Source organism: Periophthalmus magnuspinnatus, chromosome 15, assembly GCF_009829125.3.
Source record: "Periophthalmus magnuspinnatus isolate fPerMag1 chromosome 15, fPerMag1.2.pri, whole genome shotgun sequence".
Lineage (NCBI taxonomy): Eukaryota > Metazoa > Chordata > Actinopteri > Gobiiformes > Gobiidae > Periophthalmus > Periophthalmus magnuspinnatus.
The window spans coordinates 10,511,349-10,533,518 of record NC_047140.1 but is presented as its reverse complement, the minus strand read 5'-3'; the positions used below and the strand labels follow the sequence as shown (position 1 = coordinate 10,533,518).

Below are 22,170 nucleotides of genomic sequence, written 5' to 3'. Positions count from 1 at the left end.
GTTAGAGCTTTGGGATCCACCGATCTCATACTGGTGTCAGATACAGTGAGGCAAATAAGTATTTGAACACCCTGTGATATTGCAACTTCTCCCACGTAGAAATCATGGAGGGGTCTGAAATTTTCATCTTAGATGCATGTCCACTGTGAGAGACATAATCTAAAAAATGCAAATAAGTATTTGAACACCTGTCTATCAGCTAGAATTCTGACCCTCAAAGACCTGTTAGTCCACCTTTAAAAAGTCCACCTCCACTCCACTTATTATCCTAAATTAGAAGCTCCTCTTTGAGGTCGTTAGCTGCATAAAGACACCTGTCCACCCCATACAATCACTAAGACACCAACTACTAACATGGCCAAGACCAAAGACAAAATTGTAGACCTCCACGCAACTGGAAAGGGCTACGGGGCAATTGCCAAGCAGCTTGGTGAAAAAAGATCCACTGTTGGAGCAATTATTAGAAAATGGAAGTAGCTAAACATGACTGTCAATCTCCCTCAGACTGGGGCTCCATGCAAGATCTCACCTCGTGGGGTCTCAATAATCCTAAGAAAGGTGAGGAATCAACCCAGAACTACACGGGAGGAGCTGGTCAATGACCTAAAAAGAGCTGGGACCACTGTTTACAAGGTTACTGTTAGTAATACACTAAGACGTCATGGTTTAAAATCATGCATGTCATGGAAGGTTCCCCTGCTTAAACCAGCACATGTCCAGGCCTGTCTTAACTTTGCCAGTGACCATTTGGATGATCCAGAGGAGTCATGGGAGAAAGTCATGTGGTCAGATGAGACCAAAATAGAACTTTTGATCTTAATTCCACTCGCCGTGTTTGGAGGAGGAAGAATGATGAGTACCATCCAAAGAACACCATCCCTACTGTGAAGCATGAGGGTGGAAACATCATGCTTTGGGGGTGTTTTTCTGCACATGGGACAGGACGACTGCACTGTATTAAGGAGAGGATGACCGGGGCGATGTATTGGCTAGAGGCCTAGCCAGTCTCCAGACCTAAACCCAATAGGAAATCTTTGGAGGGAGCCCAAACTCTGTTTCTCAGCGACAGCCCAGAAACCTGACTGATCTAGAGAAGATCTGTGTGGAGGAGTGGGCCAAAATCCCTCCTGCAGTGTGTGCAAACCTGGTGAAAAACTACAGGAAACGTTTGACCTCTGTAATTGCAAACAAAGGCTACTGTACCAACTATTAACATTGATTTTCTCAGGTGTTCAAATACTTATTTGCAGGAGTAACGTACAAATAAATTATTTAAAAAATCATACAATGTGATTTCCAGATTTTTTTTTAGATTATGTCTCTCACAGTGGACATGCATCTAAGATGAACATTTCAGACCCCTCCATGATTTTTAAGTGGGAGAACTTGCAAAATCACAGGGTGTTCAAATACTTATTTCCCTCACTGTATCAGCACCAAGCCAGAAAAAAGCTCGATATTATTGCCGAGTTCCTGGTTGGGTCCACAAATTGATGAAGATTATTTCCAGGTCGTAGTCGACCTGGAAAGTCTCATAAAGTTTGACATTTTATTTATATGAAGCTGTTCTGTAAGTACTTTAGGTATACATAACAGATACATAACACATTTGGGTAAGTTTAGTTTAAAGTAAATGCTATTTTCAGTCTCAATTTTCAGTTGATATCGGGAATCGCAGATACTTAAAGCAGGATCAGTGCATCTCTAGTTAGGCACAGGTAATGTTTAGGACCAGTTGACATGGTTTTAGGTGTATGAAAGGTGTGAGTAAAGATGTTAGCAGCCTTAATTTAAAAACACAGCCCATCCCGTGCGAGCCTTACATCGTCTTACACCTGAAAATGAAATCTAAACACTCAGACCTGTTCACGTGTCTCAACTTCCTATTTATGAGTCTCATATTCAAGACTTTGGATCATTTGAAAGAGACATTTTATTTTGAATTGTTAATTGCAACGACAACAACTGTGCTAAATTTTCATCATTCTGATGTCCATGAACATAACAGTTTTAAGCCTGTTCATTGCAACTTAAGTTTACATGTTACTATGACAACCAAAGCTATGTCATCACGCCCGTCCCTCCGGAGCCAACTATCACAAACCACAAACTGATGAGGAAATGAAAAGCCTTATCTCCAGTCTCAAAATGGCCGCCACGTTCAGAGCAGCAGCGGTGGCGGTTGATGCGTCTCTAGAATTACACTGCATGAATCTGCATGAATCAGTTTATTTAGTTTAAAGTTGTTCATTTAGTTTATTTTATGTTTTGGCTTCAAATGTACAAAGAGAGACATTTTTATTATAATGATTTAATATTGATTCTCATTGGGTGCACTGTGTAATCTTTATGGTTGTGTGTACATCATCTTCTCAATAGAGATAATATCACTTTCTCCAGAATGTTCCACAGTATGGCATTAAACTTTACCTTGCAGTTATTTAATTGAAGCTTGTCTTCATAGATATACAAGTTTAATGCCATATTGTGGAACATTCCAGCCAAAGAAATAATATTGCCATAGAGACAAACAGGTAGCAGAAAAGTTCCAAAGTGCAGCTTTATCTCTTGGTAATGCATAAAGCTTGAATTGACAAAATAGAAGATAAACATGTTGCATACCGTTGTTGAGCCCTTGGGCAAGACACTTCACTCACCTGGTCTCTAACTGTGGTGAGTGAAGTTTGTCCAGAGACCAGAGCGGAGTTGTGCCATCACGGTAAAGCTAACAACAACTAGCATGCAAATGCGCACTTGCTGATTCTCAGACAATAAAACACTTTATAATTAGATGCAGACAGAACACAGTGGACTTATTTTGACCCCAAGAGCTGTTTATTAAATGCATCTGCACTGGGACAGGACACATTTAGCAAATCAGGTACAGGACTTTTAAGTCAAAGCCATAAATGACTCAAATGTTTATTCTTTAGTTGATTAAAGAGGGGGTATTCTGCAAGTGTACTTTTTGTGTCTTTCTCCCATGTTCTAAGGCTGTTCCCTCATCAAAAACATGTTTAGCAGTACGAGCCTGTACAAGGCTCCACCTACAAGCCTACGTCACCCATGCTATATAATTCTCCACAAATATACAAAAACAAAATACAAAACTGTACACAACAACCTGACAAACCTGATGTGATGTGCAGTACCTTCATTAGTGGGATGCGGCTGATTGTGTTGTGATAGTGCTCTGAAGGGGGAGAGACTTAGGGAGGGGAGACTCAGAGCGTCAAAAATGTATATATAGCATTTTCATTTTCTAAATATGTTACAGTTAATACCCCATAGAAGTAAAACACCCCCTCTTTAATACCCCATAGAGATGTAATACCTCCTCTTTAATGAGCGTTAAAATGCAGTGTGTAACCTTGTGATGTCACAGATGTTTTCGCTTGGCCCCTCCTCTCTGCTCGTGTGTGTCGGAGCCCAGAGCCTTACGAGCCTCAAGTGTTTTATTCTGAAAAGTCCCGTGCCTGTGCTTTTATTTTGAAGTGTGTGTTCATGTGTCTGTGTGTCGTCTGTGTGAGCGCTCCGTGTGTCTAAAACAGGAGCTGATTCTGTCCAAATGTTTGATTTAAACTCTGTCAGTGCCTTAACCTGCCTCTGACTCCTCTTATTATGATGATGGTCCTCATGTGAGTGTGTATGTAAGATCAGTGTTTCCCAACCAGAGGTACAAGGACCCCTATGGGCACTTGAGCACATAGCAGGGGCAGCTGGAATGAAATTTAAAAGGAAAAAGATGGATTTAAATAGTTTTTTTTTATTTTAGTTTTTTTTATACATTGCTTTGTAGTACAGTCTCTCTGATACTTTTGGACACCAGACGTTTCAGATTTCACTGTGAGTTTATGGAGATGGGGATGTGTGGGACGTCAAACAATAATCCAATGTAGGTTATTATTCTGCCTATACTGATACAATGCCGATGCCAATATCTGCCATGTGTCTTCCTTTAAGTCTGATAACAGATATTAGTCAATTCCAAAACCACCATTTTCAAATGTTAAAGCCACAGTGTGTAACTTTCTGGAAGAGGCACGTCACCTGCATGATTGCATGGAAATATAAAGTTAAAACCATACTTTTTTAAACTTTCATTTTATGCCATACTGTGGAATATTATAGCCACATTTCCATGGAAACAAGCAGGAGGCTAAATAAGAGTCAGGTTTGTGGAGATGCAAGCCCTTTCACAGTAAGGACACATGTTGCACAGCCAATTTGAAAAAACAAACAAACAAACAAAGCTTTAAGAAAGGTCCATGCAGTGAAATGAAGTTCAGCCTCTTTTTTTTCTATTGTCACTTTTTGCCGATATATTTTCTACTTCACAGTTTTCTGCTCCTTTCTCTCTGCTACACGTCTCATTATATGAGACACTCAGAGAAACCCATCAGAGGCAGAACCCAGCGTTAAACCTGCCTCTTTTCTGATCCCGGCCTGTGGTTGGTCAAACAACTGATGCCACAAAAGCCATTTTCATTTCAAAATCCTGACAAATATTCTGTTGGATTTGTCCAGCTCATTTCACCTGCGTCGGCCTGGCAAATGTACTCTCTCCTCCCTTTCTCTCCTTTCCTCCCTCTCTTTACCCTCCCTCATTCCTCTCTCTCATTCCCTTCTTCTTTCACGTAGGCACAGGTGGGATATGAGGTTTAAAATGCCCTGTTTCCTTCTCTCACTCATGTAGATCAGGAGTATGACGGGTCTTCTTTCTCTCTCCCCCTCCCTTCTCTCTCTCTGTTGCTTCTTCTCAGACGTGCACAAAGCGACAGGCTGTAATCTAAGTGTCCATCTCTGCTCCTTCATTAACTCAGGCTCCACAACAACAGCACATATGTGCACACATCTACCATAGCAGCAGCACATGTCTGCACACAACAGCACACATCTGCACACATCTGCACACAACAGCACACATCTGCACACAACAGCACACATCTGCACACATCTGCACACATCTGCACACATCTGCACACAACAGCACACGTCTGCACACAACAGCACACGTCTGCACACAACAGCACACGTCTGCACACAACAGCACACGTCTGCACACAACAGCACACATCTGCACACAACAGCACACATCTGCACACAACAGCACACATCTGCACACAACAGCACACATCTGTACACAACAGCACACGTCTGCACATGTCTGCACACATCTGTACACAACAGCACACATCTGTACACAACAGCACACGTCTGCACACAACAGCACACATCTGCACACAACAGCACACATCTGCACACAACAGCACACATCTGTACACAACAGCACACATCTGCACACACAACAGCACACATCTGTACACAACAGCACACGTCTGCACATGTCTGCACACATCTGTACACAACAGCACACGTCTGCACACAACAGCACACATCTGCACACAACAGCACACATCTGCACACAACAGCACACATCTGCACACAACAGCACACATCTGCACACAACAGCACACATCTGTACACAACAGCACACATCTGTACACAACAGCACACGTCTGCACATGTCTGCACACATCTGTACACAACAGCACACGTCTGCACACATCTGCACATGTCTGCACACATCTGCACACAACAGCACATGTCTGCACACATCTGTACAGCACAGTTGTATTCCTGCTGCTGGAAGGTTTAACCCCCATTCTCTGAAGGACGGGTCAAATGCAGAGTCTACCTTGGCAACCCCTCAGGCCATCTGCTAAGATGATTATACAAGAATATACAAGTCTCTGTCAAGTCCTTTTTATCATGAAAAACTGAACTAGTTGATTTTAAACAGTTTGCAGTGATCCAGAGTTGTTCCTCACTTACATTATGGATTCAGAGCATCCTCATTATTCACCTTGAGGAGTTTATAAGCACTTTTCACAACATTCAGGGATGAGAGCAGTGTCTTGCCGTCACTGTAAAGCTAACAACTAGCATGCTAACACACACTTTCTGATTATTGGACAGTAAAAGACTTTATAATTAGAAATAGTAACCAGGGGACTTATTTATGACCTTAAGGTCTGCTTATACAACACATCTGGACTGAGACAGGACACATTTTGTTTAAAGGTCCATATGACTATTCTCTGATCTATAATACTGTGTCCTCATCACAAACAGACCTGGAGTTGTGTTTTTTTTCACTCACACGTTTAACACACAAACCATAGATTTAGGCGGAGTTCTCCCCTCAAATTGAAAACACTCTGTTCTACCTTGTGATGTCATGTGGTAATAGAGGAAGTGCTCCACCGTGTTTTTAAACTCCATACACCTTCACAAGAATCATTTGGATCATTTCAGCCGTGGAATTGCCAAACTCTACTGAGTTTAAGCGAAAAGGAAGATGTTAACTTAAAAACTACCACTTCATGACATCATAAGGTGGAACAGCATTTTGAGCTTTCGAGATGTAGACAGACTGATAATCAGTTACTCAAACATGTGTGAATGAAACAAAACACAACTCCAGGTCTGTTTTTGAGGAGGTAACAACATTATAACTTTAAACACATGGGACAAACCAGATACAGGGTTTTAACAATTCAAATGAGACGCCACAGAGACTTTCATTTCTCTTTATTAAATATTTACACCAAAGTCTGGACAGGCTTTTTCCAAACGTCCCAAAAACAGCCACGTTTGGAGCGGTGCTACACGGTGGACAGCTCCGGAAGTGCAATTTTTTCAAATGTAAGTAACAAGTTTATTTTTGTTTCATTTTCAGGACAAAAGCGCGATAGTCCAGTGGAAGTGCACACGGTAACAGCAGCAAAGCTTTTCCAGAGAACATGGTCCCAAAATCAAATCAAGTTTCACAAAACACAAAAGAACCACACAGAAATTAGGATTAGAACTGACATATTGCACAGGTAAAAATGTCTCTTTACAATAAGGCTGATTCACAAGTTTGGATTTCATTTAGTGATAGGGCAGGTTGAGAGTTTGAGTCCCACTACAGGCATTGAACACTACTTTTGTGTCCTTAAGCATGACACTTTACTGTTCATTTTAAATTTATGAATGTGTTTAGGTGCAGAACTGCAGCCACTTCTCTCTCACTCTGTCCCAGGGCAGCTGTGGCACATTTTCTGAAGTGAGTGAGTGAGCTGAAGAAGAAGTATTTTTTGGTATTTATCTGTAAAGTCAGATTAAACTCATGATTCACAACTTTAATCTGTCTTTATATAAATGCAGTTTCCTAGCACTTTTTCTGTATAAATAGTCATTTTTGCATGAGCTCCCCCTGCAGGTGTAGTCTTGTGAGTGCAGTTCGGGTCAGATACACAGAATAGTTTTGAGAGCTTTTGCTCATGCCCCCTTTTGAGTCGACCAATCGCTGGGCTGCACAAGTCTTAAGTCATTGCAGCACTGGACAAATCATACCATAGTTTATAATTACTTTGTGTTAAATACATAAACATTATAATCTGGTGCAATGGAATTCAGACACGTGGGGATTCTTGTGTGTTTTTCTGTCTTAAATGTTGAGTGCAAATGAAAGTGGTTGGATTATAATGCGCCTGGAGGCTCTGTGTTTATTGATTACGTCATCTGTTCAAAGTGGGCCTTGTGGAGCAGCCTTATGGTAAAGTTCATTCACATTAAAAACATTGCAACGACATGAGCTAAACGGACGCGGCTGTTTTAGTGACTCACATCTCTCTGATTCGATTGGACGATTCAAATCACGTTTTAGTCTCGATGTTTGACTGAGATTAATTCAAGTTTAGACCATAGTCTGTATAAAGAAGAGAAATGAGTGAGTGTGACGACACTCATCAGCTCTAAATGAAGCTCATCAAGGCCAACAGCTTTAGGGGCCAATTTAGAGCAGATGTCCATATTTGGAATTCAAGTTGTGAGTGTCATAATAATCAAAGAGTCAATGCAGAGCCAGGCTGTTGAAGGTAACGCCCCTTCCCGCCCGCACCGCTGGTTTAAGAGAGCAGGCGCTTAGCAACAATGTCAAATCTGTAGCTAACACAAGCAGGAGCGAGTCTGGAGAAAGAAGGTGCCTGATTTGTTTGTTATTAATGTTCATATCTTGATTTATGGACAAAATTGCAAAATAAAAACACCAGGATCATGTAGAGCAGATTAATACGAACATTTTAAGACCAAAATAACGAGAGCAGCCTGACAGCAGCATTTATAGAGAGAGGGGCCACAGTTTTCTAATGTAAAGTGAAATGGAGCCAGAGTTGATGGAGCTGGGAGTGCGCCCATGATCACTTCCTGTTTGGAATGTGGTGGCTAGCGGGTTAGCCGTGTCCATTTATATACACAGTCTATGGTTTAGACAAAAAATCTGGTTAAACTGCATCTATAAATATTTAGTCAGAACTAAAAGCTATGATATGGAACTTTCTGGGAGTGGCATATCAGCTGTATGATCCCATAGAAACAAAGTCATACTTTGCAACATTCTCCATGGAGATTTATGCCATAATGTGGAATATTATAGCCAAACATTACCATGGAAACAAGCAGGCAAGGTCCTCCCCCAGGCCAAAGAAGAGTCAGGTTTGTGGAGATGCGAGCCCACAAAAAGGACCATTGTTTTCTCTCTGCAATAAATACATCCAAAATGAAAAACAACAGCATGCTTTTAGTTTAGTCTATTTTGGCCTAAAAAGTTACATACTGTGGCTTTAACTTTGCTTTGGTTCCTATGGTTTGCATTGTGCATTTGTAAATTTTATGCAAATTCCTGGAAGTTTAAAGAGGGTGTATTTGACTTCTATGGGGTCGTAAAGAGGGGGTATTTAGATCACCATGTTAAATTGTATTGTTTTGTAAATGCTATATTCACCCAAAAGTATTAATACTTAAAATAGTATTAAAGTATTAATTAAGAGTCTCCTCCCCCTTCAAAGCGCTATCAGAACACAATCAGAGTGCATCCCATTAATGAAACTACTGCACATCACATCAGGTTTGTATCATGTTTTTGTATATTTATGGAAAATTGTCATGTGGGAGCATGGGTGACGTAGGCTTGTGGGAGGAGCCTTGTACAGGCTCGTACTGCTCACAGTAAGGAGAGTTCAACTAGGGACCAGGAGAGATCGTTAAAATACAAACAAACATGCATGGATGACATCTAAAACCTCTTCAGGCATATTTTTGATGAGGGAAAAGCGTTATAACATGGGAGAACGACACAAAAAGTCTATTTTACAGAATACCCTGCACCCTTTAAATCTGTAAATACCCCCTCTTTTAGTCTGTAAATACCCTCTCTTTTGAACAAGCTGCTGCAGGTGCTTCTATTTTTAGCTCTATAATTGTAGATTTCTGATGCGGCAATATCTTCGGTCATGTTTTTAGAATTCCATCAAACCAGATCAGATGGCGCCTCTTCAGACCGCCGCCACGTGAGGAGCCATATGAGTGCACTATTTAGCCTTTAGAAAAGAACATGTTTGCGGCGCCATCGGAGCCGCTGTCACCGACACGAGTGAGAGAATTGACCAGGAATCTGAGAAAGGCAGAGTTACTGTAACAGCCGGCAGCATCAAATATTAAACACAAAGAATTAAACAAAAATATGACACAATCTGCCCAAAATTCACAAAATGAAAACAGAATTGAAAACAGTGACAAAGTGAGAAAGTGAAGCTTTAATGAAAAGAAACAAAGGTTTGGTTTTGCTTTGAAGGAGGGACTAGTTTAGATTAAATCCAGTGTTAAACTAGTCTCCCGGTCCCGTCTCCCGGTCCCGTCTCCCGGTCCCGTCTCCCGGTCCCGTCTCCCGGTCCCGTCTCCCGGTCCCGTCTCCCGGTCCCGTCTCCCGGTCCCGTCTCCCGGTCCCGTCTCCCGGTCCCGTCTCCCGGTCCCGTCTCCCGGTCCCGTCTCCCGGTCCCGTCTCCCGGTCCCGTCTCCCGGTCCCGTCTCCCGGTCCCGTCTCCCGGTCCCGTCTCCCGGTTTAGTCGCGGTCCAAGTTCTGATTTAAAGCTGATCTAATCCTGGTTTAGTCTCACTTGGATTTGTTATTTAGTCACAGACAGTTCCCAGTTTAACTCCTTGTCTTGTCCTGGTCTTAGTCCTGGTCTAGTCCTGATGTAGTCTTTGTTCAAACTTGGTATAGGCTCTTTATTGGACCAATGTGTTAGACCAGCAATTCCAGTCTCTTCTTTAAACCTCATTTAGTGCCCAGTTGAGTCTGGTTTTATTCTTGTTTAAATCCTGGTTCTGGTTTAGTCTCATTTACATTTGATGTTTAGACGCAGCAGACAGTTCCCAGTCTAAGTCCCAGTCATGGTCCCAGTCCCGGTCTCGGTCCTGGTGTCAGTACTTATTCCCTCCTTCACTGCTCAGAACCACACACTTGACCCAAGCTGACACAAACACTTGGCATAAATAATAAAAATCCAAATGACACAAATCATGTGATGATGGCCGATCGCTCAGTTTAAACTCTCACATTAAAAACATTTATAAACAGTTTAAACTCTCACATTTGAAACAAAAACTCAACAAACCAGACGAGGAAATGAGAGGGAGCAGCCGAAGTCGGACAACAAGAGTGAAATGTGTTTAGGTGTAGAATATTCCACAGTACGGCATCAAACACTTCATTTTATATGGTTTAGACTCATTTTAGTCTTTGTTTAATCCCAGTTTGGTTACCTGCTTTTAGTTCTGGTTTAGTTCTGGTTAAGCTGTGGTTTAGAGTTTTTAGTCCCACTTTGGTTACCTGGTTCAAACCTAGTTCAAGCCTGGTTTATCCTGGTTCAGTCCTGGTTTAGTCCAGCTTTAGTCCGTCTTTAGTCTTGGTTCAGTTCTGGTCTAGTCCTGATTTAGAGTCAATATTTGTGTAAACCCAATGATCATTTTAGCGTCCAGGCCGCCAAAATCACCTTACATATTTTCATTTCTATCCAACCTGAAGCTCTCCTCACACATGAAAAGAAAAACAGAAACAACATTATAATAATCAACATTTAAATTGTGTAAATAATTCTTCAAAATCCCAAACTCCTAAACGTGTAAAAAGTGCAGAAATGGACGATATGTTTTTATAAGTTCCAAGTTTTTTCAGATAGTTTCCTTTTTTACAGTCATTTTGATGATTGCCACAGAGGACGACGTTAGCAACATTAGCCACGTTAGCGACGTTAGCATAGCCAGCCACTTGTAGATTTGATTATTTTGATTTTTTGTTTTTATTTGTTTGTTTTGAAGCCACGATAAAGAGCCGTCAGACAAACGTGCAGCAGAACAAAGGGCCACGTCCCTTAAAAAGTACCAAATGGAAAGAAAAAACTGGGACTACTTCAGCTCAAGACGGAGGTCTGCCCGGCGACAGACCACATCACAACAATCTATTGGCCAATTAGATTCAAGTCAGACAGGGGCGGCTCAAATGAATCTTGTTCAAACACAGATGTGTGCTGGTGTTGTAACACAGTGGGTTCTTGGGTCTAGTTTCTAAGAGAAATGATCAGGTTCAACATTTGTGAATTTACTTTTTGGATATTTCAAAGTAAAGTACAATGTAATCAATAAAACTGTGTGTGACCCCTGACCCCATCTGGAGTATGACATCATCACAATTTACAGTCTGAAAAACACCTATAGAGGCTGGGTCCAAAGGTTTTATGAAAATTGTAAAAATAAAAGTTTACAACAACTCTCGTGTCTAAATCTGGTTTAGACCTGGTCTGGATTGTAAACTGTAGATTTTAAATTCCATAACTTTTACTGATAGCTATTGTAATGCTGATTTATTCTTATTTACAAAAACATGATGTAATTTATTTCTGTTACAATTTGTTGTTTTAGTTCAAGACGATTATCTGATCAGAAAGCAGAATGAGCCCAGACTCATCTGGGTTGCCAGTTTCAATGCTGAAATCCAGTTGGTTTAAACCAAAAAGCAGCTGGCAACCGAGGTTCAGTTGTGATTTTAGTACAATTTTAAACCTGTAATCCTGTGTTCTCTGGTCTAATCCTTTTGTATTCACTTATTTCATCAGAGAGTTTAAATAAAACAAAGCTGAATTAGCAGGTTAGCTTGGTTAAAGTGTAGAGTGATTTTGGTGGCAATAAAGTTTTGTAATCGTTAGAGATTGATCGATATGTTTTTTTTGTTTTTTTTATGGCCGATGCAAATGTTTAAAGCCCAGATAAACTTCTGCTGATAAGAATATTTTTGGGTCAATTTTGACCATTTCCCCAAAATATTTTAAATTACAATTCTTTGTACTAAAATGTTCATATAGATTTAACGTATAACTTTACGCAGCTGGTTATCCCAACCAGCCCTCTGCTGGAGTATTAAGGCCTATAGCCAATGCACTAAACAGTGTGAATATCGGCCAAACATGTATGTCGCTCTACCTCTAGTAATCATATTTTCAAATCAAACCCACTGCTTAGAACTGGTTTGGGCCTTGTTCAAATCTGATCAAGTTTTTTTTTTCTTTTTTAACCACATCCATTACTTACTAGGTTATTGTGTAATTTTTTTTTTTTTCGTGTTGTGGATCGCTCAGGTGCAACAATCTCGTGCTGAAGTGGCCCTACATTATTAAGTCTCCTCTCTCATCCTTCTCTCCTCTTTCTCTGTTTGTTCATTCGGCTCAGTGCAGTGCCTCCACACAGATCTGCTCCTCGCTGATGTCGTCCAGCAGTGGTACCTCCATCGGACTGCAGGTGTCACTGTCGTACACCTCCGCGCCCATAAGCCCCTCCTCCTCCAGGCTCTTCCCTTTAAACGCCGGGTTTTCATTGGGCGATGTGCTCTCCACCGACTCCAGGTCCTCGATGCCTGCGCGGTAGTGGATCATTAGCAACGTTAGTGCTTGTAGTCGCTCACCAGACTTAGATAGCGCGCCACTGATCAGAGCCTTCCTGCGTGCGTCTGCCGTCTCGCGCTCCTCCATTATGAGACTGTTATTATGCTCTAGCTCCTGATCGATCTCTTGTTGAAGTTTGTCCAACATCAGCTCGAGTTTCTGCGATCTCTCGTCCGTTGGTAAACCTCGGTACAAATCGCGCCCGATCTCCTTCACTGCGATGAACACACTATCATCCAGGCCACCATCTTTACGCACCAGCTTAGCCCCGCCCCCTGTGCCATGTGGTTGCTTGGAGGGACTGGCGCCGCTGGTGTACGTTTCTGTATCGCTGCTCTCGTTGTCGGACGTGTTGGGTGTTTGTTTCGGCGAGGGTTCGGGGATGACGTCTGCAACTTGCTCCACCAATCGCGTCTTGGGCACTTGACGCAGATTGAGCAGACGTGAGCTCGTGTTGATGATGTGCCGCGTTAGCCCCGTTGTCGCACGGTTTATGGTAGATTTTGCTTCGGGGTCAGCACCCTTTCGCTCTGTCGCCGCTACACAAAACGGGTTCTCTGCGAGGCACTTGTCCTGGCATTTCTTGTGGCAGACATAGGCACAGACCATACACTGAGATGCTGCCTTTGTCCACACTTTCTTCTTGCAGTATTCGCACCACGTCGGGTTTTGGAACTGTGTGTCTTGAAAGTTGTGGCGTACCTCGACGAGCTGTATAGCGCCGTATGCTAGTTCGTCTCTCTGCGTCACTGTCTGCGTTGGCGCCTCTTTCTCTCTCTCCCGCTGCTCTTCTTCATGAATGCTTCCTTCTCGCTCTCGTTCCATTGCTCCGCTAACAGGGACATCCGCATCGCCTTCTGATAAGTAGCAGAAGTTGAGCGTGACATCTCCATAGCATAGCTTCTCATTGAATCCTTTGTGCGTGCTCAGACTTCGTAACGCAGTTCGGCTCACGTTCGCTCGTGGTTCTGGGGGACCTAATCTAAACGTGCTCTGGTATTCGGATGAGGACGTAGCCATACACTCAAACGCAATGTGCTCCAGTTGTAAGCTAACGTGGCCGAGACAAAGCAAGCTCCCAAGTTTAAATGGATCTTTGCACCATAGTGCTACGTTTAGAAATTTGTGATTTGCTTCAACGTCAAAAACAATGCTAGCTTTTCGCCAGCGTCCTGACTGGTTTTTGTATAATGTTTCAGCCGATTCCCAAAGCGTGTGATCGTCTAAACTGTCCCGCGTGCTACAGGAACTCTCTGACATCTTCTCCTTAGCTTGTTCTGCTTTGCTGTTAGCTGCTGCTGATGCTAATCCTAATTCTTCATTTGTTAGCTTAGCATCTCCTTGTTTTGTACAACTTTTTTCAGCTTGCATATCACCTGATCCGCTTAAGGGTGCTTTTTCCGGGGACCGTTCCAAAGAGCTGATTGCGGTGCTAGAGGTGGAAGTCGTTAGTGTAGCTGTTGCAGTTGTGTTAGCGTCTATGTTCTCGATGAGGCTAGTTTCTGATGACGCTGAGGTGAGTCGGATCTGTGGTCGTGGCGGGACAGGGGGGCGTGCGGGAGGAGGGGGAGGAGGAACGCTCGGACGATGCATGCTTTCCGAACTTAAATCCGCGTTAGTTTTGTGTGGCGAAGGTTTGGGAGAATCTTTTGGCTGCGGTTTGAGCGGCGACTGGAGTCCGACCAAGTTTAGCTTCCGGTTCAAAATGGGAGAAATGGTTCCAAGTGGTTTTGACGCTAAAGTTGCGACGCTCCGTTTCGGGCTTTGGTTAACGGTTAGCAAAGAGTCATCTTTAGATTCTGCAGAAGTCACAGTACTTGCTTGTGTCGTTGGTTTAGCATCAACGATTAACTCTTCAAATTCGGAGTCCATTTCTTTAACGTCAGATATGTCGGAGAGGGTGGTGATGGGTGCTGGGTCCTCCTCGTAAGCAGAGGGTTGTGGGATGAAGTTGGGGTCGTCTAAATGGCCGTAGTTTTCCGTCAGCGTTCCCAGGTTTCCGAGGGGCGGGTTTTGGTGTCGCACCGGACGCTCATACAGGACGATGACCCGATCTCCGGCCTGTTTCAGAAGCTTTGGAACCTGGACCGAAGATGTGACTTTAACTCCTGAAAGAAACAAGAAAAAAAAAAACTTGAGAGAGGGATAGAAAGTAGACATTTCAAAGACATGACTCATTTTGTATGAGTATGGTTGTTCTGTCACCAGTGGAGAAAGATTTTTCTGCTTTGTTCATCTGTTTTGTCTACTCAAGGCTACCGTAGCTTCCGTATTGTTGCAGGGTTTTCAACAGTTCAGTCACTTTCCACAGTGTTTAAGCTTTGTAAACTGTCATTTGGCTCCATGCAGATGTCTGTCTGTAAGCACTGTGACAATATAAAATGTTAGCTTACTCTGAACACGAATTTGGGGCACTTTAAGCTGGTTTACACTGGAAAATTGCAATAATATATAAGACACTAATAGCGCAAGCATGTCTATAGGATTTTCCATTCATGTTAGCATCATACTAATAAAAGTTTTACACAAGTTTTCATTATTTGTAGCTAATTTTAAGCTAATGTTGTGCATATATTAAGTTGTAATCATTGTGACCAGACGTCTCTATTGACTGGGGACAGTCCCAGATTTGAGCCCTGTGTCCCCTGTCCCAGCAGATTTATCCAAAACTAGTGATTTGTCCCAGTTTTATACAAGAAATGTCCCAGATCACCAACAATAAAGTGGAAATATACTATTATTTGTTTAGCTAAAATACAAAAAAAAAAAAAAAAAAAAAATGCTTGAAAATGGCCATAAGGGGGAAAAAATGCACTGATAGAAGTCCCTCATATTCTGACTGACACAAGTGAGTCGAGAATGGGCCACGTCACCAACCATCGCAGCCCAGTGTGTCCCAGTTTTGAATTTTGAATCTTTGTTCACGTAAAAACATGATTGTAATGTGCATATATCAGTTTTCTTTGTTCATGTGAAAACATGATTGAAATGTGCATATATCTTTTTGTCTGTTACAGTTTTACCGTCAACTCTTCACTAAAAGTCCAAAACAGCCAGAAGCCTCCTGGTTTATTGGGGAAACTGCTCACTGTAAAGTGAGTCCTGAACACAAGGAGGCAGAATAAGGCCAACATTTTAGGAGTTGACCAGTCCAGAGATTATTTGGATTGTACATTTTTTAATTTATCAAATATTTAGTTTAGTTTAAAGTTTAATTTATCTGTTTACATTTTTAGGTTAATCATAATTTAGAACTGATTTATCCATAATTCAAACCAATTTCCACCCGGCGGAATCAAATTTTAGATCATATTTAGCCCAAATTCAGGCCTGATATAGGTGGTTCTTGAGGTGAAAACCACTCATCTAGGAGAGAGTGTTGCGTGTAAATGTTTTTATTTCTGCAGAATTTGGGGGTGAACTAGACTTTGTCTTTGTGTGCATGGGCTGTCGGCCTTCTACAGCACAGAGCAATGTTTTGTTTGGGATGATCACATGATTAAAAAAGAAATAATGCTTCCTTTGAAAGCATTGCACAAAATGGGAGTACTCTATTCTCGAACATGTTTGAAATGAAACAGGACTGTGAATGGAAAAATAGGATTGCCATCACGAACTAAGGGAGTGTGACGTCACTCACAGTTTTTGGCTCCAGTCAAATGAAGCTCGAGGCTAGCACTTACATGATCACTTCCTGTTTGAAACACAGTCCATTTATATATACACCATAGATATAGATATTATTACTTCTTATTATACAATTTTGATGTAAGGCAGTCCGATGTATAAACAGTAACTGAGTTTGCAGTCATTTTAAATAATATATTTTGGGAAAAATAATCAAAATTGGCCTAAAATGTCACCACAGCCTCTGTCGGCCATTGGCTTCTCTGGACCATATGTGGATCTCACCTTTTTAAACGTCAGGGTGTGTAATGAAACAGAACAACTCTAAAGATCAGCCTGATACAGCAGTACAAGGTGTGAGCTCGTACCTCCGATGGCAATGAGCCGGTCTCCTCGCTGCAGGTCGGCGAGCGCGGCTGGAGAATTGGGAGTCACTGTCTCGATACTGACGTGAACTGCATCCCCCTCAGAAGCCGGAACATGACGGAATGTCATCCCAACGCTGCCACACGCGCCTTTCACCACCTCCGTCTGAAAAACACACCAACAGCACACCTTTAGAGACGCTTCACCTGTACATGTGTGTGTGACAGCGATGCTTCACCTGTACATGTCTGTGGGGGGGATAGCGACGCTTCACCTGTACATGTGTGTGTACATATGTGTGACAGGGACGCTTCACCTGTACATGTGTGTGTACATATGTGTGACAGGGTCGCCTCACCTGTACGTGTGTGTGTACATGTGTGTGTGTGTGTATATATGTGTGTGACAGGGAGTTGGGGGAGGGTCAGAGACACTTCACCAGTTTGTGTGTACATGTGTGCGTGTTTGTCTGTGGATGCGTCTATGTGTTCGCGTGTATGTGCGAGTGTGTACTTCTGTGCTGTGGATACATGTGTGTGTACACGTTTGTGTGCATGTCCATGTGTTCGTGTTCATGTGTGTGTACACATGTGTGTGTGTTCATGAGCGTGGACATGTAGACACAGGAAGTGCAGACGCAGATGTCCTTATAAGGCAGTGACAGTGCTCACTGACACAGACTGTAATTACTCCCACAGAATCCTGACGCCTTAATGACACATGTCCCCCCCCATCTCTCTCCTCTCTTTATCACCATCCTTTTTCTCTCGTCCTCTCCCTCTCTCCTGCCTCCCAGACACGGTCTCTCTCTCCCTTGCCTTCTCTCCAACCTCTCTCTTTTCATATATACATATCCCATCTCTCCTCCCTCTACTTCTCTTACCTCCCTTCCCTCTCTGTCTCCTTATACTTTTCTCTCTCTCTCTCCTCTTGCTCTCCATCTGTCTATATAGTCTCCCTTCCCTTTGCTCTCTCTCTTCCTCCCTCTCTCACCTGTAGAATATAAACCTCTTGTATCCAGGGGCTGTCAAACGTTTTTCACTTCGTCATAATTAACTCTGAGTAAATTTAGCTCTGCACTTTAAAGTGGAACATTACACAGAACAGAACAGGAACACCAAAGAACACTGCGGAACATTGCAAAGTAGACAGGATTACACTCTTACTGGGACTTATAAAACTCCAGATATTTTGAATCATTTTAAGAGCTGCCAAATGATTTTCCACATTAAATAGTAGTACTTTCTTTTATACTCCCATGTGGCCTTATATCTGTGTAATCCCCCAGTGTCCAGTAGGTTCATAGTGGTCCATGTGTGTATATTAGTCTGTGTGTCTTATACTTGTTCTGATACAGCTAAAGATCATTCTAAAGATATTCAGGAATAATTCACTTCTGTCCTGTCTATGGGACATTTTTAGTATCGATACCTGTGAAAAATGAGGATCTAGTTTCAATTCTAGTTTTAGTATCAATTAGTGTTGATTTTTGATACTTTTGAATAATGTTAAGAACTGAACCAAAGACCAGACCCAAGACCAGACAGAAAAGGTTCAGACCAATTTTAGTCTTGATTTAGTCTAGGGCTAGGCAGTTTTTTAGAGGTGAAATATTTGTATAAAATGTTCCGACACTATTCCAGGCTCAGACCCGGTCCATTGTGCTGAGTTAATCTGAGGTGAGAAAAATCGATAGAGGAAATAGCAGGTTTAAGAAAGCAGTTTAAATTAGTTTTGAATTGACTCGATTCAGATGATGGTCACGGCTCAAACATGGATCGACCAAACAAATGTTCATACATTAAAATGACAATGATGGATTTATGGAGACGGGAGGAGGGAAGGAGTGGGGGGGGGGGGGGGGGGGGGGTTTACAGTAAAATGAAACCTGCCCTGTTAAATCACACAAAAAGACACAAGTTATGGAAGAATCTCTTCTTAAAAGTTTTATTTTTTGTGCCTTTGGCTCAAATTGAAAAGTTGAATTTATTATATGATCATTATTATTAATGATAATAATAACTTTTATTATTTTCATTTTGCGATTTTGTTTAATGTTTTTAATACAGATGCACCGATATCGATTCCAGTATCAGGTATCGATTTGATACCAGGTGCCAGTACTCATACTAATCAATGGGCAGCCGATACCACTTAACTGTGCTTCGTCGTGTTTGACTCTCCCAGCTCATCTCTGAGCAGAGGTGACCATAAAGAAGCACATTCACTCAGCTTTAATCACATGTGACTGTCACGTGAACTGTAAAAATATTTAGGGCTAGTAAGCAGTTAGCTCACAGGGCAGTTTGTAAAGAAGTGTAAATATTAAAACAAGTGCTTATCTACATAAATTATATTAAAATTATACCTATATACTATATTTTAAACCAGCCTCTCAAATAAGTACTGGTATTCTAAGATGAAAATGCAGGCTATACTATTAAAATCCTATGAAATAAATTCGATTTACGACTATAATCGAACTCCTGTAAAAATATTGTCTGGTATCTGTACTCAGCATTGGTGAAGTACTCCAGATGCCCTCCCTGCGTCTCCATGGCGTCTTATTCTGTATAATGCTGCTAATCCTGTAGTTTAGACTCTACAAACATGTTCTGAGACTGATGGGATTCTTATATTTAAGCGCAGTTCATATAACAGTCTCAGATGTGAATGCTCCTTGTTTAAAAAGTAGGATTCTGTTCAGAGTGCACATTGTAAACATAAATCACAAATCTAATCACAATACTTATACTTTTTTCTCTTTTCAGAACAACAGTTTATCCCTTTATATTTGTGCTCTATGGAGCCACACAGATACTGGTCTGGTTTGAGGTTTGAGGGAGCATCTCTGCCTCATGTCTCCTGTCACATGGATCTCACATGGATCTGGACAAGCCCCGAGGACACAGCCCAAGCAGACCTGTCAAATCCGGTTAGAGTCTAGACCAGGGACTAGACCAGGGACTAGAGACCAGGGACCAGAGACCAGGGGCCAGAGACCAGGGACCAGAGACCAGGGACCAGGGTCTAGACCAAGTTTAAGACCAGGGACCAGGTTTAGCTGTGGTCTAGCCCTTGTTTAGTCCCTGGTTCATTTCCTGGTCCAGTCCTCTTCATATCCCATAATCCCCAGCAGTGTATTGTGGGCTCTGACACAGAGCTCTTTGTGCTTGGCTCCATTTGGACACATTAACCTTTGATTTAGATTAAAGCCTCGGCGCTGGACTCATTTCGCTCCTTCTGTTTTATCCAGATTTTCTGTGAATCCTCGTCTGTTTTTTGCTCTGAGTCGAGACGCGACCACCGAGAATCAGTCTACATCGATGGAAATGAGATTAGCGCCGCCTCAGGTCACAATCACACCAGGATCTGAACAGAAACAAGAGTCTAACCCACAACCTGCAGGACAACCACTTAATCTTGCCACATCAAGACAGGGAGACGGGAGAACGGGAGACCAGAGACCAGAGACCAGACCAGGTTTACAACAGAGACTAGAGACCAGAGCGGGTTTAGACCAGGTTCAGTCCCTGGTTCAGTCCTCTGTGCTTGAGGTTGTGAGTTAGATTCCTGATCTCTCTGACAGGAGGAGACAGGACTGGTAGGTCATTATTCCAGGTCCATAGAAGTGTAAATTCACTGCGGGCTTTGTTTGTGTCACTATAGTAACCTGTTTGTTGTCGGGGCTTTGAAATGCTCCAAATTAAAACGCAAAAATTCACAGACACAAGATTGACGCACAAGAGAGGAGAATATATGAAACAGAGGAGAGTGAAGGACTAAACCAGGACTGAACCAGGACTGAACCAGGACTGAACCAGGACTGAACCAGGACTGAACCAGGACTGAACCAGGACTGAACCAGGACTGAACCAGGACTGAACCAGGACTGAACCAGGACTGAACCAGGGACTAAACCAGGGACTAAACCAGAGACTAAACCAGGGACTAAATCAGAGACTATACCAGGGACTAAACCAGGGACTAAATCAGAGACTATACCAGGGACTAAACCAGGGACTAAACCAGGACTAAACCAGGACTAATCCAGGGACTAAACCAGGATAAACCCTAAACCTCCATATTAAACAGTAGACGTTTGAGCAGGTATAGTCTGGGTTGAGACCAGATGTTTTTTCTTCTGAGGTTCAGTGAATGACAAACTAAATGTGAGAGGTCAAAGGTCACACGGGGTCACCAAGGAGTCAAACTCAGAACGGCCGTGTGTTCAAAGACGGCGGAAATCGGAAATGCCACCGCGATAGACAGAAAGGTGAAAGGAGGAAGAGGAGAGGAGGAAGAGGAGAGGAGTCCAGTCTGCACAAGCCTCACTGTACAGGGGATGTATATTAATTATATTTAAAAATACCTGATTTGAATTATAATCAAATCTAAATTACAAATTAAATATTCTCTCAAACAGCAAACATCTGTTCCATCTTACTATGTTTTTAAACTTCATACACCTTCACTAGAATCACTTTCAAGAAACAAATGCTCTTCCCTTATTAAAAAGGCCAAATCAGAATATTATTTATCTGTCACCTCAGAAAACTTAAAAAATCCACCAAAATTCTGGAAAGTTATTAAGTCTCTCTCTGTGAGTAAAAGCTCTCAGGCTATATCTAAATATGTTTTAAATGAGTCTGGCCCTGTTTTTAATAGGATGGAGGTCTTAAATTGTTTTAACAAACATTTTATATCTTCTACTTCCTTGTTTGACTCTGAAGAAGCAGACTTTGTGAAACCCTGCATTGACCCCTCAGTGTACACTGGACACCCTTTTAATTTTGTACCTGTCACCATTCAGGAAGTGCACAAAGCCCTGAAAGCTCTAGATCATAAAAAATCTCCTGGACCTGACTTAATAGAGCCTTACTTTTTGAAACTAGCAGCTGATTTTGGGGCAGAAACTCTGACAATTCTTTTCAACCTCACAGTCGAAACCAAAGAAATTTCCTCCATCTGGAAATCAGCTTTTGTTCTCCCTTTATTAAAAGGAGGTGATGCCGCAATTTTAACTAATTATAGACCAGTATCTTATCTATCAGTATTGTGCAAAATTCTTGAATCTCTTGTACGTGAGCGATTTTCCAATTCAATCCTGTCAAAATATTAGTCAGGCTTTAGAAAAAAAACAGCACTGTTACAGCTGCTTTGAAGGTGACAAACAATATTATTGTTGCTCTTGACAAGAAACAATATTACACATCGCTTTTTATTGATCTGTCGAAAGCATTTGATACTGTTGATCATATTGTTTTAAAGAGAAGACGTCTTCAGTCAGGACTGTCAGAGAAAGCAGTTGATTGGTTCTCTAATCATCTGAGTAATAGAACCCAGTGCATTAAAT

The 22,170-nt window shown here is 42.0% G+C and overlaps 2 protein-coding genes across 2 annotated transcripts in view; both read right to left on the bottom strand.

Moving 5' to 3' along the window:
- LOC117382918 (cytosolic phospholipase A2 zeta-like) overlaps positions 1 to 22,170 on the bottom strand; it is a 105,137-nt gene that overhangs the window by 46,698 nt on the left and 36,269 nt on the right. The gene's annotated exons all lie outside the window — the stretch shown is intronic.
- pdzd8 (PDZ domain containing 8) overlaps positions 11,037 to 22,170 on the bottom strand; it is a 33,178-nt gene continuing 22,044 nt past the window's right edge. The window contains 2 exon segments of the mRNA XM_033979788.2: positions 11,037 to 14,929; positions 16,817 to 16,979. Coding sequence (XP_033835679.1) covers positions 12,606 to 14,929; positions 16,817 to 16,979 — 2,487 coding nt within the window. The 3' untranslated portion in view covers positions 11,037 to 12,605.